Source organism: Lepidochelys kempii, chromosome 2 (genome assembly GCF_965140285.1).
Source record: "Lepidochelys kempii isolate rLepKem1 chromosome 2, rLepKem1.hap1, whole genome shotgun sequence".
Classification (NCBI taxonomy): Eukaryota; Metazoa; Chordata; order Testudines; family Cheloniidae; genus Lepidochelys; species Lepidochelys kempii.
The window spans coordinates 9384567-9404920 of NC_136381.1; the positions used below are offsets into that span (position 1 = coordinate 9384567).

Here is a 20354-nt window from a genome sequence, read left to right on the forward strand (position 1 = left end):
CTGACAGCCCACTGATGAGGCAAGCCAATTATAAAATGCTTTGGGAGAGTGACAACGAAGGCAGTTACGAATGGATGATCAGATGAAGTAACAGGGTTGAGTTGTACAGTAGCTAACTTTGTGATCGCCAGCTCTTACATATATCTCCCTGTAGAGAAACCACTCACACAGTAAAGAAGTCATTTCGTTTGCCAGTACCAGCCCAGGAGCTCCTTTCCATGTTTTGGGGGAGAAAATGACTCATTCTCATAATATACTTTCAGCTTTCTCAGGGTTTGAGATGTATTAGCAGGGAAAGTTATATTTACCAAGGAACAAGAATTAGGGAATATTTGCAGAGAGAAAAGAAGCTCCAGAAGGAGAGAGTGTTGGCTCCACTGCTTTCCTTTAGGAGAAGGGAAAATGGCCCCGACGTCTCTGCTGACATCATAGGCCGGGGTGGCCAATCTCAGCCAGAGGAGGAGCCAGAATTTACCAATGTACATTGCCAAAGATCCACAGTAATATGTCAGCAGCCCCCATCACCTCCCCCACCCTCTGGCTCCCAGTGCTTCCCACCCACCAGCAGCTCCTCCTATCAGTGCCTCCCTGCACCTCCCAATCAACTGCAGGTGGGGGAGGAGTGGAGGAGGAGGAATGAGGACACAGCAGGCTTAGGGGAGGGCGCGGGAGCCCCCAACTTAGAACTTCCATGGGATGGGAGAATCCCCAGATGAGATAAAGCCAGGATAGCCAGCTCCTTCACAACCTGTTTTAGTCCCTGGCATAGGAGGCATGTCAGGGATAAGGGAAGCTTAGCAGTTATAGTGAACCATAGCCAGCCAGCATAGAGTAAAGCAGCCTTCAGCCTGGAATAGAACCGAGCAGAACCTGGTACAGAGACAGTCCTAGTATCAGACAGCCACAGCCATCTTCTTTGCAGCCTTATCTCTGCTACACCCAACAGATGCTGGCCCCGACTCTAAATTTAGGTCCTTGTGGTGTGTTGAATTACATGGAAATAAAAACAAGTTACAAAGAGGCTAGAATTGCAATAGTGTTTAATATTCTGTTTCTCATATTAGTTTTTTCAGTGACTGAACAAATGACGAGAGAATTTCAATCACCATAAAATAGCCAGACTGAAAAACTTAACGCAGAGACTATCAGTAGTTTATATAACAATATTTCTATTAGCCCTGCACTACTATAGGTTATATATAATGAACAAAGAAAGTAGCAGCTGATTTTTCCATCTATTTACAGTATTTTATAGAAATTATATATCCCACTTTATCCTGCATGGATATAGACACAACTACTCTGTACATATATATAGTTCTCCAACTCACACATTTCCTGAAAGGAAAGGACTAGGAAGCATAAGCCAAATGGAACACCAGACCACAGTACAATGGCATTTACTTTCAATTATTTTGCATTATCTGTGTGATAGCATATGGTGCCTTCATGTAACTTAAAAATAAGTTGAATTATTTTCTTAGGTATGTTTGAGCTAAATAATGGCGGCAGTCTTTTTAGGTTTTATTTCTCTGTTTATATTTCATTGAAATTGTCATTGTGCACCCCTCCTCCCCCAAAATAAGGGGGCAACAAAAGCAAAAAGACAAAGAACAAAAGAGTAAAGGAGTGGAAAGGGAGGGAAAGTAAAGGCAGGAAGGGGGGCAGGGATTGGAAAGGAGAGCAACATCTCAGTTTCCATCAGGTTTCTAAAAAGTCAGACCCAATCTTTTCAAAGTTTACTGAGGTCCCTCCTCTCCAAAAAACATTACCCGCTCTTTAGCTGCCAGGTCAGCAAAGTCTGTGTGCCACGCTGCTACCCCTGGAGGCAGTCTGCTCTTCCAGCTAAAGAGTATCAGTCATTTGTCTACAAGCAGTGCTCTGGAGAGCCAAGCATTCTGTGAAGCTGGGATGTTTCCAAGATAATGAGCTATATCCCAAAACACAGCTCTTGGAAGTAATTTTTATGGAGGTATCCAAAACATATTAATCCTCCGGCCTTCTTCTAGCCAAAAGAATTGTATCCTGGGACAGTCCCAAAACATGTTAGTCACTAGGGCTCCGGAAAACAAGTGTGGACAAAACAATTTTTTTTTGCCAAATCAGCCTTAGTTGTAGATCAACAGTAGAATTTTTAATGATTTGGAAGGCACTTCCCCACTGGCTAGGGTTCAAGGACATGAAACAAAGATTTGTTCCACGTCTGGTGCAGGCAATCTAAATTACAGAGGGTCTTTTGGGCCAAGAAGCCCAAACAGGCTAAGGCAGCTGCGTAGTCCCAGTTAACAGAGTGGTACTGGGGTGGGGTTCATTTGCATAGCTCCAACAAATGCTGCTGCCACTAGCAAGAATATATTGAAATTAAATTTGCCAAAGACAGGGCTACTACAGCACTGATTCCATTCCTAAGAACCTGGCAGATCCCAGATATTCTGCACTTGCTTTTTAAAGGGATGCTTACTTCTTCAAGTTGCCGTAACTGGAAATATCCAGCTATCTTGGCACACCAGCAGACTATAAGTGCTATTAGGGAAAGTCAGCATTTTAAATAATGCACCATAAATATAGATACAGCAGGAAGGAAAAAAGTCATCCTTGTGTTAATGTGGCTGCCAGCTTAGAAAGATACTTTGAATTTACAGTACTTCTATCACCCAAATTCTATCACCCAAATTCTATATTTTTCCAAACATTTCAAGCTGTCAAGTAGTCAAGATATCAATAATATTATTTTGTAGGAGGATACTTATGTATCTTTAAGAACTAGATCAAGCTGAATTATTGGGCCATACTCTCTGCCGATTCAGCTTCACTGAAGTCAATTTACTTTAGCAAAGAACTTGGCCCATAACCTTGACCTTTCATGACAATGTTTGTAAAATATAATCTCTGAGGTTTAAAAATCCAGTGATTTCTCTACTCAGTGTTCCAGTTCCTTACCAAGTGTGCAGGTCGTGGCTGATCATGGCAGGGTGCAAACAGAAATCCCCTTTTGTTTCTATATACTACAATAATGTAGTTACCACTGAAATAATTATACTAATAAATTAAAAATAACACTGATGCATTGTTAAAAACATTTGAAGGGTGAAGTTGGGATAACAAAATCCAAACCGGTAAGTTTTCCAACAGTGGTATTTACACACACTTGGAAAAGTTAAATCTATTCAACTTTCCAAATAGCAATCTTCCCTTCTTCCCTTCCAGAACCACTGAGAACGTATCTGTCCTCTGCGGAGCACAGTGCCTTTACCGTATCGGCATGGCCCACCAACTCCTTCTCCACAGTTTTCTTTTCAGCATCTATCACATAGATCTTTCCCCGGGTTTTGCCCTGGGATAGTCCTCTGCCGCCAATCCACATCTGAAAAGCAGAATCAATTTTTAATACATTACATTCCACTTCTGTTCGAAGATACAGCCTAAGCTGTTTCAGCAAAGGAGTTGTTTATGTGCCCCCAAAGATACAGTCAGTGGTACTCTGGTCAGGTTTGAAAACGGTAATACCCAAAGTCTCTCAAAGCTATTTGTTGGAGCCAATGGTTTGTATGTTTCTGTGCAGGATGTATACTCACTATTACGTTTTTAATAAGGGTTGCCAGCTAAAAAGCAGCATATTTAAGAATGACAAAATGGGCAAAATTCTGTGTCTTTGCTTCCTTGCTAAAATAAATGGTCTAATTTTAATTAAATGAATTTAGAAGCAAGCCTGTAACAGACAGCTGTAACACTATTATCTTCTGTCATTGCCAGGCAGCCATTCTGACCCAGCCTGGCAACTCCAGTAAATGCTGTTTCGTTTTTACAACAGGGATATGTGGGTTTTATAGCTCTTACCATTGGCTCCGTCCTATCCTAGGAAAGAAAGAGCCAAATTGCTGCATCGCTGGTAGACTTAAAGACAGGAATATTAAATGTTCAAACTGGGGAGGTGGAAAGCTCAGGAATGTTCGCTGGTTTTTCCTTTTTTGTATAAGGGAGTTAGTCAATAATGTATGTATGGTGTTACTGGGCTATGAAATGAGTGGAAGGGAAGAGGGATGATACTGCAGATGGAGCAGAAGAGGGCTCTGGGTTTCTGAGTAATCCTTTAATTTACAGGCTGGTTGGGTATCCCAGAGCTTGTGAGGTTCTGTCTCTACAGCACCTTTCTCTGGTTTTCCCATTAAGTCCTGGCTCACCAGCCTAGCCCCAGTGGCAGAGCAGCTAAATATATAGAGCAGCTTCCCAACTCCAGAGGGTGCTTTATGAAGTGACTGTACATTTTGTGGGAGAAGGGCTGGGGAGTCTGACTGGAAGGGTCCGGAGTTACTGTCACCACTTTATTGTGGAATATTTTTGGTATTATTTATGGAAATGACCTTTGCCCCTGACCAAATGGTGCACTCACTTGCAGCAGCCGCAGACCTCTGAAAGTGACTGGTATATTGGGACAGTGAGCTGAGTGACACTCCCAGAACATGGTGACATGGGGAACTGCTCGGGTCCTTTAACCCTGTTATGGTGGGCACATGATGATTAGATAGGAAGAGGCCATCTTCAGACACAGGCCAGCTAATCAGCATTTATTATTTTTCCACTAGTCTTTTGTTGGGCTTTATCACTGGAGCATAAGGCATTAAATGTCAGGGGATTCATATTGTTTGATTCATAATGTTCAGTGAAAAGATCAGCGGCTAATAAAGTCATCATGCATTTAATCATGGATGAGGCTTCTGGCCTTGCTTGTATGTTTGAGTACTAGATGGTCAATTATATTGGGCTGCTATTAGCTCAGGGCTACTCATGTCTTAGAACAATGGGCGTGGCAAGCCCCCAGAAAAAGAACTCAACTGATGAAAACTTGACAGTGCTGTAAACACAAACTGCACTACATCTAGGAAATGGGCAACAAATAAAAATATCAAATTAACAGAATGTATTCTACCTGATTTTTTACTTTTATCATACAGGTAATCTCAGAACAGTCTTGAAGATGAATCTTTTGAGGAGTTCTGGAGAGATCTGTTGCATTCCAAATATACAGGTCACTACTTCCTAAACATGACGTCCATACTTGGTCCCCCTAAAGCACAGAAAGAATACGACCAATCTTACCAGTGTACTCACAAACATATCCTAAAAAATAATTGTACAGCACTGTTTATAAAGCAGAGACTTCCTATAAGACAAATTACCAGCGTAAATTTAATACCTCAGGAAACAGCTGGAAACAGAGAAAATACGAACACACATCCTTCAGATTCTCTTCAATTTTCATTTCTTGCCAAGGAGACCCATTAGTTGTCACTACGAGTATACAACTTCCTGTACCTTCAATAGAAAAATATGAGGTTAGTAGCTGAGGTACTGACTTCTTATTTCCCAACAAAACTGTGGAAAGTTAGGAAGGAGTAAATGTGTACATGCAGAACTCTTTTCTAAAACACACAATGAAAACTATACATGCTATTCTCTATTTCCAATTGACTTCTCACAGTGTACGTTCTTATGTCTATTCTGCAATTACAGGCATGCCTGTTGGTATTCTAGGCGCTAACACAGAAGGCGAAAAGAGAACTTGCTTAAATTTGCATATCACTATTTGGTTCTCAGCATGCACAAGTATTTGCTGCTATAGATCTAGGACAGAGATTCTGTACCACAGAAGTTGTAGGGTGGATTCCTCGCCCCAATGAAAATAATGGGAGCGTTACCACTGACAGCACATCCAGCCAGGATTTCACCCATAGTCTCAGTAGCTTTTCTGTCACTCAGTGTGCACACTTGATATACAGTGGATCCAAGGTCTATGGTAGCATTGAGTGTTAAGGCAATGTTGGGTGGATAAGCCTTAGGTTTCTTGAACCAACCTATACTTGGAAAAGATGGCTTATCAAGGACCTTTTACTCTGGCACTGAAGCCTTAGCATATCCTACTCCGCTCCTACAGACAGGATGGCAGAACACTTAGAAGTAGTTAAAGGTGACAGTCAAGACTATCAAGTTGGACCTGTGCCATAACAGGTGGCTCAAACACAGATCCACAACCGCCAATACTATTATCTCTAGACCCCACAGACGTAAAAGAACTTCTCTTTTAAGGGTTTCCATGCCAATTTACAGGCACCTTCAGGCAAGACCAAAGCCTGATGCTTCTAGATGTCATATCCTGCAGTCAATGCAACATCCCTGAAAAGATGTTCAAACCAGATGAGACATGGCCATACAGAGGCAACTCTCAGCCTCCCATGCAGCAATCCAGCAATTTTGTTCTATGTGGGACTTCTTGCTATCAAAAGAGGATATCTGTAAGACCCTGATCAGGCAAAATGCTTAATTTAAAGCAAAATAATAATCCCAATAAACTCAACAGGACTACTCTATGCTATTTAAACAGCCTGAATGGAGATGGGTGGATGAAGAGAACTGGTTAATCATACAAAAAAAAAGAACTGGCATAAAATTGCACTTTTCTTTACATTAAAGTGACATAACATGCAAAAACTTATTTAAAAAAATTCCAAGATCTGAGGCATGAAGAACTTACAGCACCAAAGACGGTTGTTGTGGAGTTTGATAGCAGTAAGATTCTTGCAGGGCAGCTGAAATCTACGGTTTACTTTCAAAGTGCTAATGTTCCAAGCAATCACTGTCCCATCTAAACTGCATGAATATGCTTCACTGTTGACATAAAAAACAAAATTAAAAACAGCATGGTGTACAATCAAATCCAGAACTGAGATCTCATATAAAGACAGACTTTTGTTAGAGGTCTCCCACCACAACAAACATTAATGCCAAGTCAAAGCAGAGATCTTTACTGCCAATAGTAGTAGAAATATTAGATTAAAATACAGCAATGAGCCACAACAGAGTGTGCGCATTAAAGTCTATAGGACAGTAGCACAGGAGTAGTTCCAAAGCGCCAGGGCAGCATGCTGGAAGGGAATCACAGCAGGTGGCAGGGAGAGGGTGGCTTTGGCAGCAGAAATTAGGTTTGGCACGCGCACTTCTGCATTGTTCATTTTAAAAAGAATCATACGATGTATTTTAACTTATTTTTCTTGTTCTTCACTTTTTTATAAAGAAAAGTAAATCCAGAATAGGGTTGTAAAAGTATGATGAATCTATTCTGTGGACAAAGCAAAAATCATAGAATATCAGGGTTGGAAGGGACCTCAGGAGGTCATCTAGTCCAACCCCCTGTTCAAAGCAGGACCAATCCCCAACTAAATCATCCCAGCCAGGGCTTTGTCAAGCCTGACCTTAAAAACTTCTAGGGAAGGAGATTCCACCACCTCCCTAGGTAACACATTCCAGTGTTTCACCACCCTCCTAGTGAAAAAGTTTTTCCTAATATCCAACCTAAATCTCCCGCACTGCAACTTGAGACCATTACTCCTTGTTCTGTCATCTGCTACCACTGAGAACGGTCTAGAGCCATCCTCTTTGGAACCCCCTTTCAGGTAGTTGAAAGCAGCTATCAAATCCCCCCTCATTCTTCTCTTCTGAAGACTAAACATCCCCAGTTCCCCCAGCCTCTCCTCATAAGTCATTTGTTCCAGTCCCCTAATCATTTTTGTTGCCCTCCACTGGACTCTTTCCAATTTTTCCACATCCTTCTTGTAGTGTGGGGCCCAAAACTGGACACAGTACTCCAGATGAGGCCTCACCAATGTCGAATAGAGGGGAATGATCACATCCCTCGATCTGCTCACTATGCCCCTACTTATACATCCCAAAATGCCATTGACCTTCTTGGCAACAAGGGCACACTGTTGACTCATATCCAACTTCTCGTCCACTGTAATCCCCAGGTCCTGTTCTGCAGATCTGCTGCCAAGCCATTCGGTCCCTAGTCTGTAGCGGTGCATTGGATTCTTCCGTCCTGAGTGCAGGACTCTGCACTTGTCCTTGTGGAACCTCATCAGATTTTTTTTGGCCCAATCCTCCAATTTGTCTAGGTCCCTCTGTATCCTATCCCTGCCCTCCAGTGTATCTACCACTCCTCCCAGTTTAGTGTCATCTGCAAAGTTGCTGAGGGTGCAATCCACACCATCCTCCAGATCATTTATGAAGATATTGAACAAAACCGGCCCCAGGACCGACCCCTGGGGCACTCCACTTGATACCGGCTGCCAACTAGACATGGAGCCATTGATCACTACCCGTTGAGCCCGACAATCTAGCCAGCTTTCTACCCACCTTATAGTCCATTCATCCACCCCATACTTCTTTAACTTGCTGGCAAGAATACTGTGGGAGACAGTGTCAAAAGCTTTGCTAAAGTCAAGGAACAACACGTCCACTGCTTTCCCTTCATCCACAGAGCCCGTTATCTCGTCATAGAAGACGATTAGATTAGTCAGGCATGACTTGCCCTTGGTGAATCCGTGCTGACTGTTCCTGATCACTTTCCTCTCCTCTAAGTGCTTCAGAATTGATTCCTTGAGGACCTGCTCCATGATTTTTCCAGGGACTGAGGTGAGGCTGACTGGCCTGTAGTTCCCAGAATCCTCCTTCTTCCCTTTTTTACAGATGGCCACTACATTAGCCTTTTTCCAGTCATCTGGGACCTCCCCCGATCGCCATGAGTTTTCAAAGATAATGGCCAATGGCTCTGCAATCACAGCTGCCAACTCCTTTAGCACTCTCGGATGCAACGCATTTGGCCCCATGGACTTGTGCTTGTCCAGCTTTTCTAAATAGTCCCGAACCACTTCTTTCTCCACAGAGGGCTGGTCACCTCCTCCCCATGCTGTGCTGCCCAGTGCAGTAGTCTGGGAGCTAGCCTTGTTCGTGAAGACAGAGGCAAAAAAAAGCATTGAGTACATTAGCTTTTTCCACATCCTCTGTCACGAGGTTGCCTCCCTCATTCAGTAAGGGGCCCACACTTTCCTTGACTTTCTTCTTGTTGCTAACATACCTGAAGAAACCCTTCTTGTTACTCTTAACATCTCTTGCTAGCTGCAACTCCAGGTGTGATTTGGCCTTTCTGATTTCACTCCTGCAAGCCCGAGCAATATATTTTTATACTCATCCCTGATCATTTGTCCAATCTTCCACTTCTTGTAAGCTTCTTTTTTGTATTTAAGAGCAGCAAGGATTTCACTGTTAAGCCAAGCTGGTCGTCTGCCATATTTACTATTCTTTCCACACATCGGGATGGTTTGTCCCTGTAACCTCAATAAGGATTCTTTAAAATACAGCCAGGATTGAATGGAATGATCTTCAAGAGGCTTCGGTGTGCAATTTATCACTGGATGCCTGCAACTCCTCTTTAGTCTCATCTCTGTCTCAGGAAAGCAGGACTATTTTGGAAATAAGGTGTCATTGTGAATCTGATCACATCAGATCAATTGGGCTACCTACGCAGAAGGTTAAATATAGTGTCTTGTGGTTGACTGTTTTACACGGACACTTACATATAATTACATGTTTTCTCTTAAGGTTAAATTTAGTCAAGATGTTGATTAGCGATTAGAGGAAATAAACACAAATTATCTTGTTTAAAATTCTCTCTAATATTACACATTTGTCCAACTTCAGAAGCTCTAGTACCAAGAATGCCTCCCACGTTAACTGGTATGTATATTTTTAAAAAAAATGGAACTTTGTAATCAAATTTACCTGGATACACTGTTCCTGTTCTCTGCAATGATGTCCATAACATGAGAGCGGTGGTCATTTAGTTGTTTATTGCAAGACATACTATGGGTGTTGATTATGTAAATAATGGTATCTTGAGAACCAATCCATACTTGGCTCTGCTCTACCATTACCATACAAGTCTAGAGACAAAAAAAAGTGCAAGATTTCTTTAAAAAGTTCAGCACAGAAGCCTATCACTCTTGAAAGAAGCACACAAACATGTTATACCAGTGGTTCTCAGCCTTTCCAGACGACTGTACCCCTTTCAGGAGTCTGATGTGTCTTGTGTATCCCCCAAGTTTCACCTCACTTAAAAGCTACTTGCTTATAAAAATCAGATATAAAAATACAGAAGTGTCTCTGCACACTATTACTGAAAAATTGCTGACTCATTTTTACCATATAATTATAAATATAAATATTGTACTTAACATTTCAGTGTATAGTATATAGAGCAATATAAACAATCCATTGTCTGTATGAAATGTTAGTTTGTACTGACTTTGCTAGAGCTTCTTACATAGCCTGTTGTAAAACTAGGCAAATACTAGATGAGTTGATGTACCCCCTGGAAGACCTCTGCGTACCCCTGGTTGAAAACCACTGGATTATACAAAAGGACAGAGTTTTTCTAGTGGCTGAAGTCAGAGCAAGAATCAAAATTCCTCACTTCTTTCTTGGCTCTGTCACTAAAAGGCTGTATGATTGAAGGTAAGCGATGTTATCGCTATGGTTCAGTTTATCCTTCAAAAAAGTAGGCTTAATAATACTTACTGATACCTAACTCAAAGGTGTGTTTTGGGGCTTAAAATATAATGTAAAACTCTGAGACCTTCAGATGAAACACACTAAGGAAGCTCAAAGTATTACACATCTTTCCTACATAACAGAGACACTCTTCCATTTGTATCAAATGTATTTCTCTCTTCAATTAGAAGTGAAACATTAAATTTAATTTTTGAACTAGAAATAGCAGCTGCAGTATTTTAAACACAGGGTTTTCTGAAATAATGTACTTCTTATTTCCCACATTAATGCCCACACCATCTCTAAACAGATCTCAGCCATCCACCACCTCTTCGTAACTCGCTCCCTCCAGCTCCTAGCTCTCATATACCTGGATCCCGTCATCAGACACTGCCTCTGCAGCTGTCCTTTCTGAGGGAGGCCTCTCCTCTTTTCACACACACCACTCTTGGTCAGACTGTGGTGGGCTTCTCCTCTCCCATTCCTGCCGGTTTCAGCCCCTCCCAGCTCCCCCTTCCCAGACTTTCCTTTTTTTGAACAGCACCGTATCTGCACCTTCTCTGCCCGCTTCACGCTGCTGTCCTTTACCATCCACCCAACTCCTTGAATCATCCTTCATTTCTGATTTAGTCTCCAGATGCGCTCTCTTCCTCTCCTTGCTATCTCCCACTCATCCTTGGGGACTTCAACTCCCGTGCTGATGACTCATATGACCTCTTAGCTGTACCTCACCACTATCTTTGATCTGCAGGTCTGGATCAACTCACCCAGTCACGAGGGCTGTTCACTTGACTTGGTCTTCACCAAGCAATCCTCGCTCTAATCTCTCCATGGTTGAGTTCCCCCTCTCAGACCATTGCCTGGTTTCTTTCCACATCACCCATCAGCTCCCCACAGTGACCTGCAAGGCAGCCTTTCTGTGTCTTGCAGTCCATCAGCATTGATGACTTCTTGTCTGCTCTCAGCCCTCTGTCCTCCCTACCCTCTTCCTTTCGTTCCGTTGATACAGTTGACTACACTCTCTCTCTCCAAGCTTCACTCTCCTCCAGTTTCAACTCTTTTGCCTCTCTCCCATCTCCCACCCTGCCAACACCCCAGCGCTGGCTTATCCTCAACATCTGGTTCCTCTGCTCCTGCTCTCGCACTGCAGAACATCTCTGACGGAAATCCTATGAGCAGGCTGCCTTCCTCAACTATATATTTGTTCTCTCCTCCTTCACTTCTCCCATTTTCCTAGTTCATACAAGTTACTCCTCCTCCTCTGTTACAGACACAGAAGTTTCTTGTTTGCTCTCCTTCAACCCCTCCACTTGCCCTCTCCTCCCATCCATCCCATCCCCGATCCCCTTGCAACTACTCTTTTCCCCTCCCTTACTCTTCTCCTTAACCTCTCGCTATCCTCTAGCTCTTTTCCCTCACAATACAAGCAATCATCTAGTCTCTTCTATTTTAAAAAGCCCACACTGGAGCCCACTGTATCTCCCTTCTTCCTTTCATCTGTAAACTCACTGAATGCACTGTTTATATTCTGGAGTTCCTCTCCTCCAATTCCATCCTAGACACTCTCCAATCAGGTTTCTGCCCTTTGCACGCCACTGAAACTGCTTGCCAAAAAGTCTCTAACAATCTTTTCCAAGACAAAGCTCAGAACCAGTATGCCATCCTCATCCCCCTTGACCTGTCAGCTACCTTTGACACAATCGACCATGCTCCTCTTTTTGAAATCTTGTCTTTCCTTGGTTCCACAGAGTCATAGACTTTAAGGTCAGAAGGGACCATTATGATAGTCTTGTCTGACCTCCTGCATAACGCAGGCCACACAATCTCACCCACCCACTCCTGTAATAAACCCCTAACCTACGTCTGAGCTACTGAAGTCCTCAAATCATGGTTTAAAGACTTCAAGGTGCAGAGAATCCTCCAGCAATTGACCCGTTCCCCACACTGCAGAGGAAGGTGAAAACCCCCCAGAGCCTCTGTCAATCTGCCTTGGAGGAAAATTCCTTCCCAACCCCAAATATGGCAATCAGCAAAACCCTGAGCACATGGGCAAGACACACCAGCCAGACACCCAGGAAAGAAATCTCTTTAGTAACTCAGATCCCACCCCATCTAACATCCCATCACAGGCCATTGGGCATATTTACCACTAATAGTCAAAGATCAATTAATTGCCAAAATTAGGCTATCCCATCATAACATCCCCTCCATAAACTTATCAAGCTTATTCTTGAAGTCAGATATGTCTTTTGCCCCCACTGCTCCCCTTGGAAGGCTGTTCCAGAACTTCACTCCTCTGATGGTTAGAAACCTTCGTCTAACTTCAAGACTAAACTTCCTGGTGGCCAGTTTATATCCATTTGTTTTTGGGTCCACATTGGTACTGAGCTTAAATAATTCCTCTCCCTCCCTGGTATTTCTCTCTCTGATATATTTAGAGAGAGCAATATCTCCTCTCAGCCTTCTTTTGGTTAGGCTAAACAAGACAAGCTCATTGAGTCCCCTTTCATAAGACAGGTTTTCCGTTCCTTGGATTATCCAAGTAGTCCTTCTCTGTACCTGTTCCAGTTTGAATTCATCCTTCTTAAACATGGGAGACCAGAACTGTACACAATATTCCAGAAGAGGTCTCACCAGTGCCTTATAAGGAGGTGTTAGTACCACTATACCTCTACTGGAAATACCTTGCCTGATGCATCGCATTAGTTTTTTTCACGGCCATATCACATTGGCGGTTCATAGTCATCTTGTGATCAACCAATACTCTGAGGTCCTTCTCCTCCTCCGTTACTTCCAACTGATGCATCCCCAGTTTATAAAAAAAATTCTTGTTATTAATCCCTAAATGCATGACCTTGCACTTTTCACTATTAAATTTCATCCTATTACTATTAGTCCAGTTTACAAGGTCATCCAGATCTTCCTGTATGATACCCCGGTCCTTCTCTGTATTGGCAATACCTCCCAGTTTTGTCTCATCCGCAAACTATTAGCACACTCCCACTTTTTGTGCCGAGATCAGTAATAAAAAGATTAAATAAGATTGGTCCCAAAACCGATCCCTGAGGAACTCCACTAGTAACCTCCGCCAGCCTGACAGTTCACCTTTCTGTAGTCTCCCCTTTAACCAGTGCCTTATCCATCTTTCAATTTTCATATTGATCCGCATCTTTTCCAATTTAACTAATAATTCCCCATGTGGAATCGTATCCAATGCCTTACTGAAATCGAGGTAAATTAGATCCACTGCGTTTCCTTTGTCTAAAAAATCCGTACCTTCTCAAAGAAGGAGATCCGGTTAGTCTGACACGATCTACCTTTTGTAATACCATGTTGTATCTTGTCCCAATTACCATTGACCTCAATGTCCTTAACTACTTTCTCTGTCAAAATTTTTTCCAAGACCTTGTATATTACAGTTGTCAAACTAACAGGCCTGTAGTTACGTGGATCACTTTCTTTCCCACCCCTTTCTTAAAAATAGGAACTATGTTAGCAATTCTCCAGTCATATGGTACAACTTCTGAGTTTACAGATTCATTAAAAATTCTTGCTAATGGGCTTGCAATTTTTCCTTTAATATTCTTGGATGAAGAGTATCTGGGCCTCCCAATTTAGTCCCATTAAGCTGTTCGAGTTTCGCTTCCACCTCGGATGTGGTAATATCTACCTCCATATCCTCATTCCCATTTGTCATCCTGCCATTATCCCTAAGCCCCTGATTAAAGACTGAGGCAAAGTATTTGTTTAGATATTGGGTCATGCCGAGATTATCTTTTATTATTCTTTGTTTTCTTATTTATATGGCTATACAACCTTTTACTATTTGTTTTAATTCCCTTTGCAAGGTCCAACTCTACATGGCTTTTGGCCTCTCTCACTTTATCCCTACATGTTCTGACCTCAATAAGGTAGGTTTCCTTGCTGATCCCTCCCATCTTCCACTCCCTGTACGCTTTCTGCTTTTTCTTAATCACCTCTCTGAGATGCTTGCTCATCCAGCTTGGTCTACAACTCCTGCCTATGAATTTTTTCCCCTTTCTTGGGATGTAGGCTTCTGATAGCTTCTGCAACTTTGACTTGAAGTAATCCCAAGCTTCCTCTGCCTTTAGATCCACAAGTTCTTCAGTCCAATCCACTTCCCTAACTAATTTCTTTAATTTTTTTAAGTTAGCCCTTTTGAAATAAAAAACCCTAGTCACAGATCTATTTTTCTTTATCCTTCCATTTAGTTTGAACTGAATTAGCTCATGATCCCTTAAACCAAGGTTGTCCTGTCGCATCCAGGAAAATCTGAGCCCTATTATTATATTAGCACTTATCCTCCAGTCTATCTTTGTATTTTCACCTCTCAAAACGCTCCTTCAACATGTCCTTCTGAGGAACCTCCTCATCACCCCTCCAACTCTCTGTGGGGATTCCTCAGGGCTCTGTCCTTGGTCCCTTTCTCTTCTCCTTTTGTACCTTATCACGGGGTAACCTCATCAAATTCAACTACTGACTTTACGCTGATGATTTACAGATCTACCTCTTTACCCCAGACCTGTCTCCCTTCTTTCCAAACTAAAATCTTGACCTGTCTCGCTGACATCTCCTCATGGATGTCTAGCCAACAGCTCAAGATCAACGTGACTCAAAACAGAGCTCCTAATCTTGTCCTCCCCACCCCTTTCTCATTCACAGCGAACACCCCTCTCCCCCCACCAACCTGCCTGTCATGCAGGCTCGTAGCCAGGGTGTCCTCTTCAACTCTGACTTCTCTCTAGGTCCTCATACCCAGGCTATGTCTAAATCCTGATGTCTCCTTCTGCATAACATCTCTAAGACGCAGCCTTTCCTGACCATGCACGCAGCTAAAACTCTCATCCAAGCTCTCAATATCTCATATCACTTCATATTACTTATTACTTCAGCTTCCTTCTCTCTGGACTTGACAATGCAATCTTGCCCCACTCAGACCCATTCAGAATGCTGCTGTGAAAATCATTCTCCTAGCTTGTTGCTTTGACCAGGTTATCCCTCTTACTGCTTCACTCCACTGGCTCCCTCTTCTCTATCACATCATACATAAGCTGTTTGTCTTCTCTTTCAAGGCCCTTCCAGCCCATCCCTACCCATCACCTCTCATTCACTATCGAGAGGTGAATTCCCACTTCCAATCAGCCCACAATACCAGCCTTCATTATCCACTTGTTAAATATTCAAACAAACAATTGTGCTTTCGCTTGTGCTGCCCCTCACTTGGGAGGGGCTCCCTGTAAACATCCACAAAGCTACCTCGTTATCCACCTTCAAAACCCTCCTTAAAAGTCTCCTTTGCCATAATGCTTTTAAAAAACCCTTCATAACTGGTAGGCTGCAGGTGTATGAGACTACTGCCTATCACTCTGACCAATACTGTCCCATTGTTTCCTTGAACTCCCCCATCTGTCTGTTGTAGCTTGTTTTATACTTTGATTGTAAGCTCTTTGGGGCAGGGACCATATTTTTGCTCTGTAACTGTACAATGTCTGGCACAGTGGGGTCCCTGATCCATGACTAGGACTCCTAAGCGCTATGGTAATACAAATAATTAATAAGAACAACAACGCGAGTCTCACTCACCAGTTTAGAGCTGCCCACTTTAAAACAGTGTTGCTGAATAGTCCAGGTAGATGCATCAAACACAATCACCTTCCCCTCACTTAAAGCACACCATAACTTTGGACGGGCATCTTCAATTTTATCTCCTGCATCAAGGTGCCCTAGTATTGGGGGGAAAAGAGAGGAACAAACAGTACTCCCAGCTACATTTGGAGATGTTATTAAGCAGAATATCTTCCTGGTGGAACATGATATCCGTGCCCCAGAACCTACATTACGTAGCTACTGAGTTGCAACCACTTCATATCATGCTAATTATAATCATCCCACTGTACCTTGTGCTCCTCCATGTCTGTTTATTGAGTCCACCTGTTTTGCATCTCATACTTGTAAGCTCTTCAGAGCATTGATCATCTTCTTGCTGTATATCTGTAACATGCCTAGCATGCTAAACCCCCTATCCCTGACTGGGGCATCTAGATGCCCCAGTCAATATACTTAAAAGATAATACACCCGCTGGCTATTGGTTTTTGTGTAAAATGTAAGGGGTTATGTTTTGACCTAGAAACCTCTAAAAGGCCTGGGAGCCACCTACTTGCAAGAATGTTTCTTTCCCTGCATTGGACTGCCACATCTGCAGGCAAAAGCAGCTCCAGCTGGAACCCCCTCAGTATAAAACAGAGTGTGCCCTTAACTTTGGAACTTATTCTCCCTTCTGGTTTCAAATAGCCTGAGTTTGCTTTCATGACACGCTGCAAGGCCCATTAACCAGACTTTAGGAGCTGTGGGCTTCACAAAGGCTAGGGTTTGTGGGAAAGGTGGGGTATAACCTGGGTATGTATTCGTCTTTGGGTTATTTTCTGGGTTTCTTTACTGATTTAAAGAAGGTGCTGATTTAGTCTTTTAGGAGGACTGTATTTTTAAATTTATGGCAACTGTGTTTAGAGGTGGGGGGGGGGAAGATAGGTACTTTTTTTATTATACACAGAGCTGGTTGCATCACCTATTATTAAGGTTGCTTGACCCTTCATATTACAAGACCCTCTTTCAGTTGCTCACAACTTTTCTGAACTGTTTGGGCTGAAATTTGCCATGCTGGGTACCTGCCGCATGCTGAATGTTTCTGGAAAATTTCAGCCAAAATGGTACAGCAGGTTCCAAGAACAACGTTAAGGAAAAATCTGTTTTATCCATGTTTAAAAATTCTGGCGACTTTCTTTGAAAGGCTCTACTGCCTCCATGCTTGGGAGCAGGAACCTGAAATTTGGCAAGGGGTGGCCTTTCTGTCTAGGATGTGCCTTTTGCTTCCCTGTAAAAATTCATCCAAGTTTGGCCAAGTTATAAAATATGCTCAGTGAGACTTAAAATGTTAGCAGTTAAATTCCATGAATATGCTGTCCTGCCTGGGCAGGCCCCTGCCCGGGGCTGAGCAGGACTCTTCCTGCAATTACAGCTGTCTGAGGGTCTGAGCATCAGAACTAAGAAAAGAAGATAGTCTCCCCTGTGTTCTCACTGACCCCTCTGCTGGGCCAAAGAAGCCTAGAGGAAGAAGATGCCTGATCTGAATACAGAAAGGACAAGAGGCAGACCTGTAGGGAGAGGTAAACTGGGACTGAGAGTGGAGGGGGTGCCCAAGCCTGGAACTATGAGCCAGAAGGTGGGGAGAAAGGCTGAGGCTATGTGACTAAGGGTGTCTGAATAGCAATGCAAACCAAAGTGTTGTGATGTAATTCCCTGTGTGGATGCAAACTAAAAGGTTCCTAGTTCACGTTAACATATTCCTGTTTGAAGAGGAGAATGTTAACACGAATTAGGAAACTGAGTTCACACTCATATGACCCACACAGGAGTTACAGCACAGAACTTTGGTTTGCACTGCTATTCACACTGCAGGGAAGGGCAAACAAGCCCTGAGATTGGATGAGGAGCTGGGGGAGTTTGGGACTAGCTGTGCAAAGAGACTAGGAGAGTGAGCCAAAGGGGAGGTGAGTGAGGGATACTGAGATTGGATTATGACTCCAGGAAGGGAGGCCAGTGGGGGGCCACAGCAGAGAAGAGAGAGAGACAAATTGGAAGAGGAGCTGGGAACTGGGGGGGAGGAGGAGATTGGAAGCCTGAAGAGTGGACACTGGGACTGGCTACATGGGAAGAATAGGACTGGGACAAGGTGCCGGGGTAGGAGAGAGGAATGGGACAATTTGGAGGAAACATGGCAGAAGGGTTCACACTTCAGAGGGAAGGGGCAGAAGAGTCTGGGCCCTCAAACACACCGCCCTGCTCCAGAGACTGGAATGGACCCCAAGATTCCCGAGTCTCACCATGCCTCTGCTGTCAGCCAATAATTGTGAAATCCACTGGCAAAATGTTGCTGCATCACCCCCTAGTGCTGGTCCATATGACAACCTACTACTACTATCAGTTACTCTATTAGCTCAAGTGGCAAAAATTTAGGTGATGGAGCTAAAGGTCCCAACTCTGCTGATGACCCATGTAGGTGTCAATATGATACCATATGATGGAATCTCCATTTATTTCATTTTTTTTTTTAAAAAACAAAAAGCTAGAACATTTATATATAAAGAACTACATTAAATATGTTAAGGGGATTGCAGGAAAAGAATGGATGGCCTCATGTTTAAGGCAGCTGAATAGTGCACTGGAGTATGGGTTTCTATCCCTGCCTCAGCCACAGAGTTGTGTGTGATGCTAGTCAAGTCAGTTAAACCAAACTTTTCATTGGTGGTCACGGACGGTCTTCTCATTTTCTGCAGGCCTGACTTGAGACACTGGGATCTGATGGGATATTAATTGGTGTCCACGACATTCCACCAGATCATACCATATGTACACATCTGTCTAGAATGTGTAGGGAAAAAAACCTGCATGATCATGGTGGACTCCAATTTGAGTGGCTTACACTGGAGGTCTCACGCCGCCAGTACGAAAATATCCCAGGAATTCCTACATATTATAGGTGACAATTTCCTAACTCAAAGTGTGCCAACACAGAGGAATTCTATATTAAACTTGTCATGGCAGATAAAGAGGAACTAAATATAGAACTAAAAAAAAGTCAATGGTAATGTAGGTATGTGATCATGAGTTGATCACATTTATAATGTGCAAACAGAATAAAATCCAGACCATATATATATATATATATATTTATTTTTGGAGCTTTAATAGAACCAATTTCACAAAACTGAAAACAATTATGCGCCAAATCAGCAGAGAGAAAAAATTTAACAATCAGAAAAAAAAAAAAGTGAATGATATTGTGGTAAATGGCCAACGCTACAGTGGTGGGTCCCACGCTCTTCCTTAGTGTGGTGGGTCAGGGTGCCACCCACTGCCCCTATTCTTGGGTGTTGTGGGCTCCACTCGTGCCCCAGTGTAGGAGGGAGAGGAGTGAGGAAGGGAAGCAACTCAGGTCCGCCTCCTACTCCGGGTCCCAGCCCCTTCCGCTTTGCAGGCTGCTTACCCTCTTTCTCCTTGGGTAGCGTTTCCCTCAGTCCTCTGTGTCCTTCCCCTGGTACTGTGATCTTCTGGTTAACAGCAGTGCTCCCCCAACTGCAGTCAACTCTCCTTCCCCTCCTCCCCCTCTGACTAAAGTAGGGGAGTTTTATTAGGTCTCTAGCAGGGCCTCAATTGGCTCCAGGTGCTCCAATTAACCTCTAGTAATTAACCTCCCCAGTCCACAGGGAACAAGGCCGTGATCATCCTGTGACTTATATACCTCCCATCTACCACTCTCCTGCCATCTACAACACCAGGGAGAGGATGCTGGCTGAGGGGATTCTTTGCGACTGTGGGTCTCTTTTCAGTCCTCCCTCCATTCATGCATCCAGGTGGAGTTCCTCTGGGCGGTGTCTGCTGGCTCCCTTGACACCTTCGAGGAGCAGCGGGCGCTGTCCAGGGTTCTCAGCTTGGTATCCCATTCGGGTTCCCTTTGTTTGACCCTTTGACCTTCACACCTGCCCCTGTTACATTTTTGGTTGTCCCCCATAATTAGTTGAGTTCCTGGACCTGGGAGAGGGTCCTTTAGCAATGGGCGGGCTTGTGCCCACCTGCTTCCCAGAACCCAATAGGACCACTTTCCTGCTGCTCTCTGGCCCTGCTGTCTCACAATACATGGGAACTGTTTAAGAACACTTTACTAGATACCCAAAAAGCCAGTCCCACAAATGAGGAAGGTGGTCTTACTGGTTTAAAAAAAAAAAAAAGACCTGGCTTTGAGTAAAAGTGAAACTCGCTATTAAAAAAGTGTCTCTCTCAGGAGGATGTTAAGTCAGACTTTTCTAAATCTGCAGGTCCAGAGTTTTAAAAGAGCTAGCTGGGAAGCTCGTTAAACCATTAACATTGATTTTAAGGGTCTTGGAACACTGGGAAA

General features: G+C 43.3%; 1 protein-coding gene across 5 annotated transcripts in view; it reads right to left on the bottom strand.

The window, feature by feature from the left end:
* Positions 1-1023: 1023 nt before the first annotated feature.
* Positions 1024-20354, bottom strand: part of DENND3 (DENN domain containing 3) — a 70368-nt gene continuing 51037 nt past the window's right edge. For all 5 annotated transcript variants that reach the window (XM_073330019.2, XM_073330017.2, XM_073330018.1 and 2 more), the window contains 6 exons: positions 15985-16124; positions 9613-9773; positions 6530-6663; positions 5195-5313; positions 4928-5065; positions 1024-3364 (listed from right to left, as the gene is read on the bottom strand). In XM_073330019.2, the coding sequence (XP_073186120.1) occupies positions 3164-3364; positions 4928-5065; positions 5195-5313; positions 6530-6663; positions 9613-9773; positions 15985-16124 (893 nt within the window). In that variant the 3' untranslated portion in view covers positions 1024-3163. The remainder of the gene's footprint in view (positions 3365-4927; positions 5066-5194; positions 5314-6529; positions 6664-9612; positions 9774-15984; positions 16125-20354) is intronic.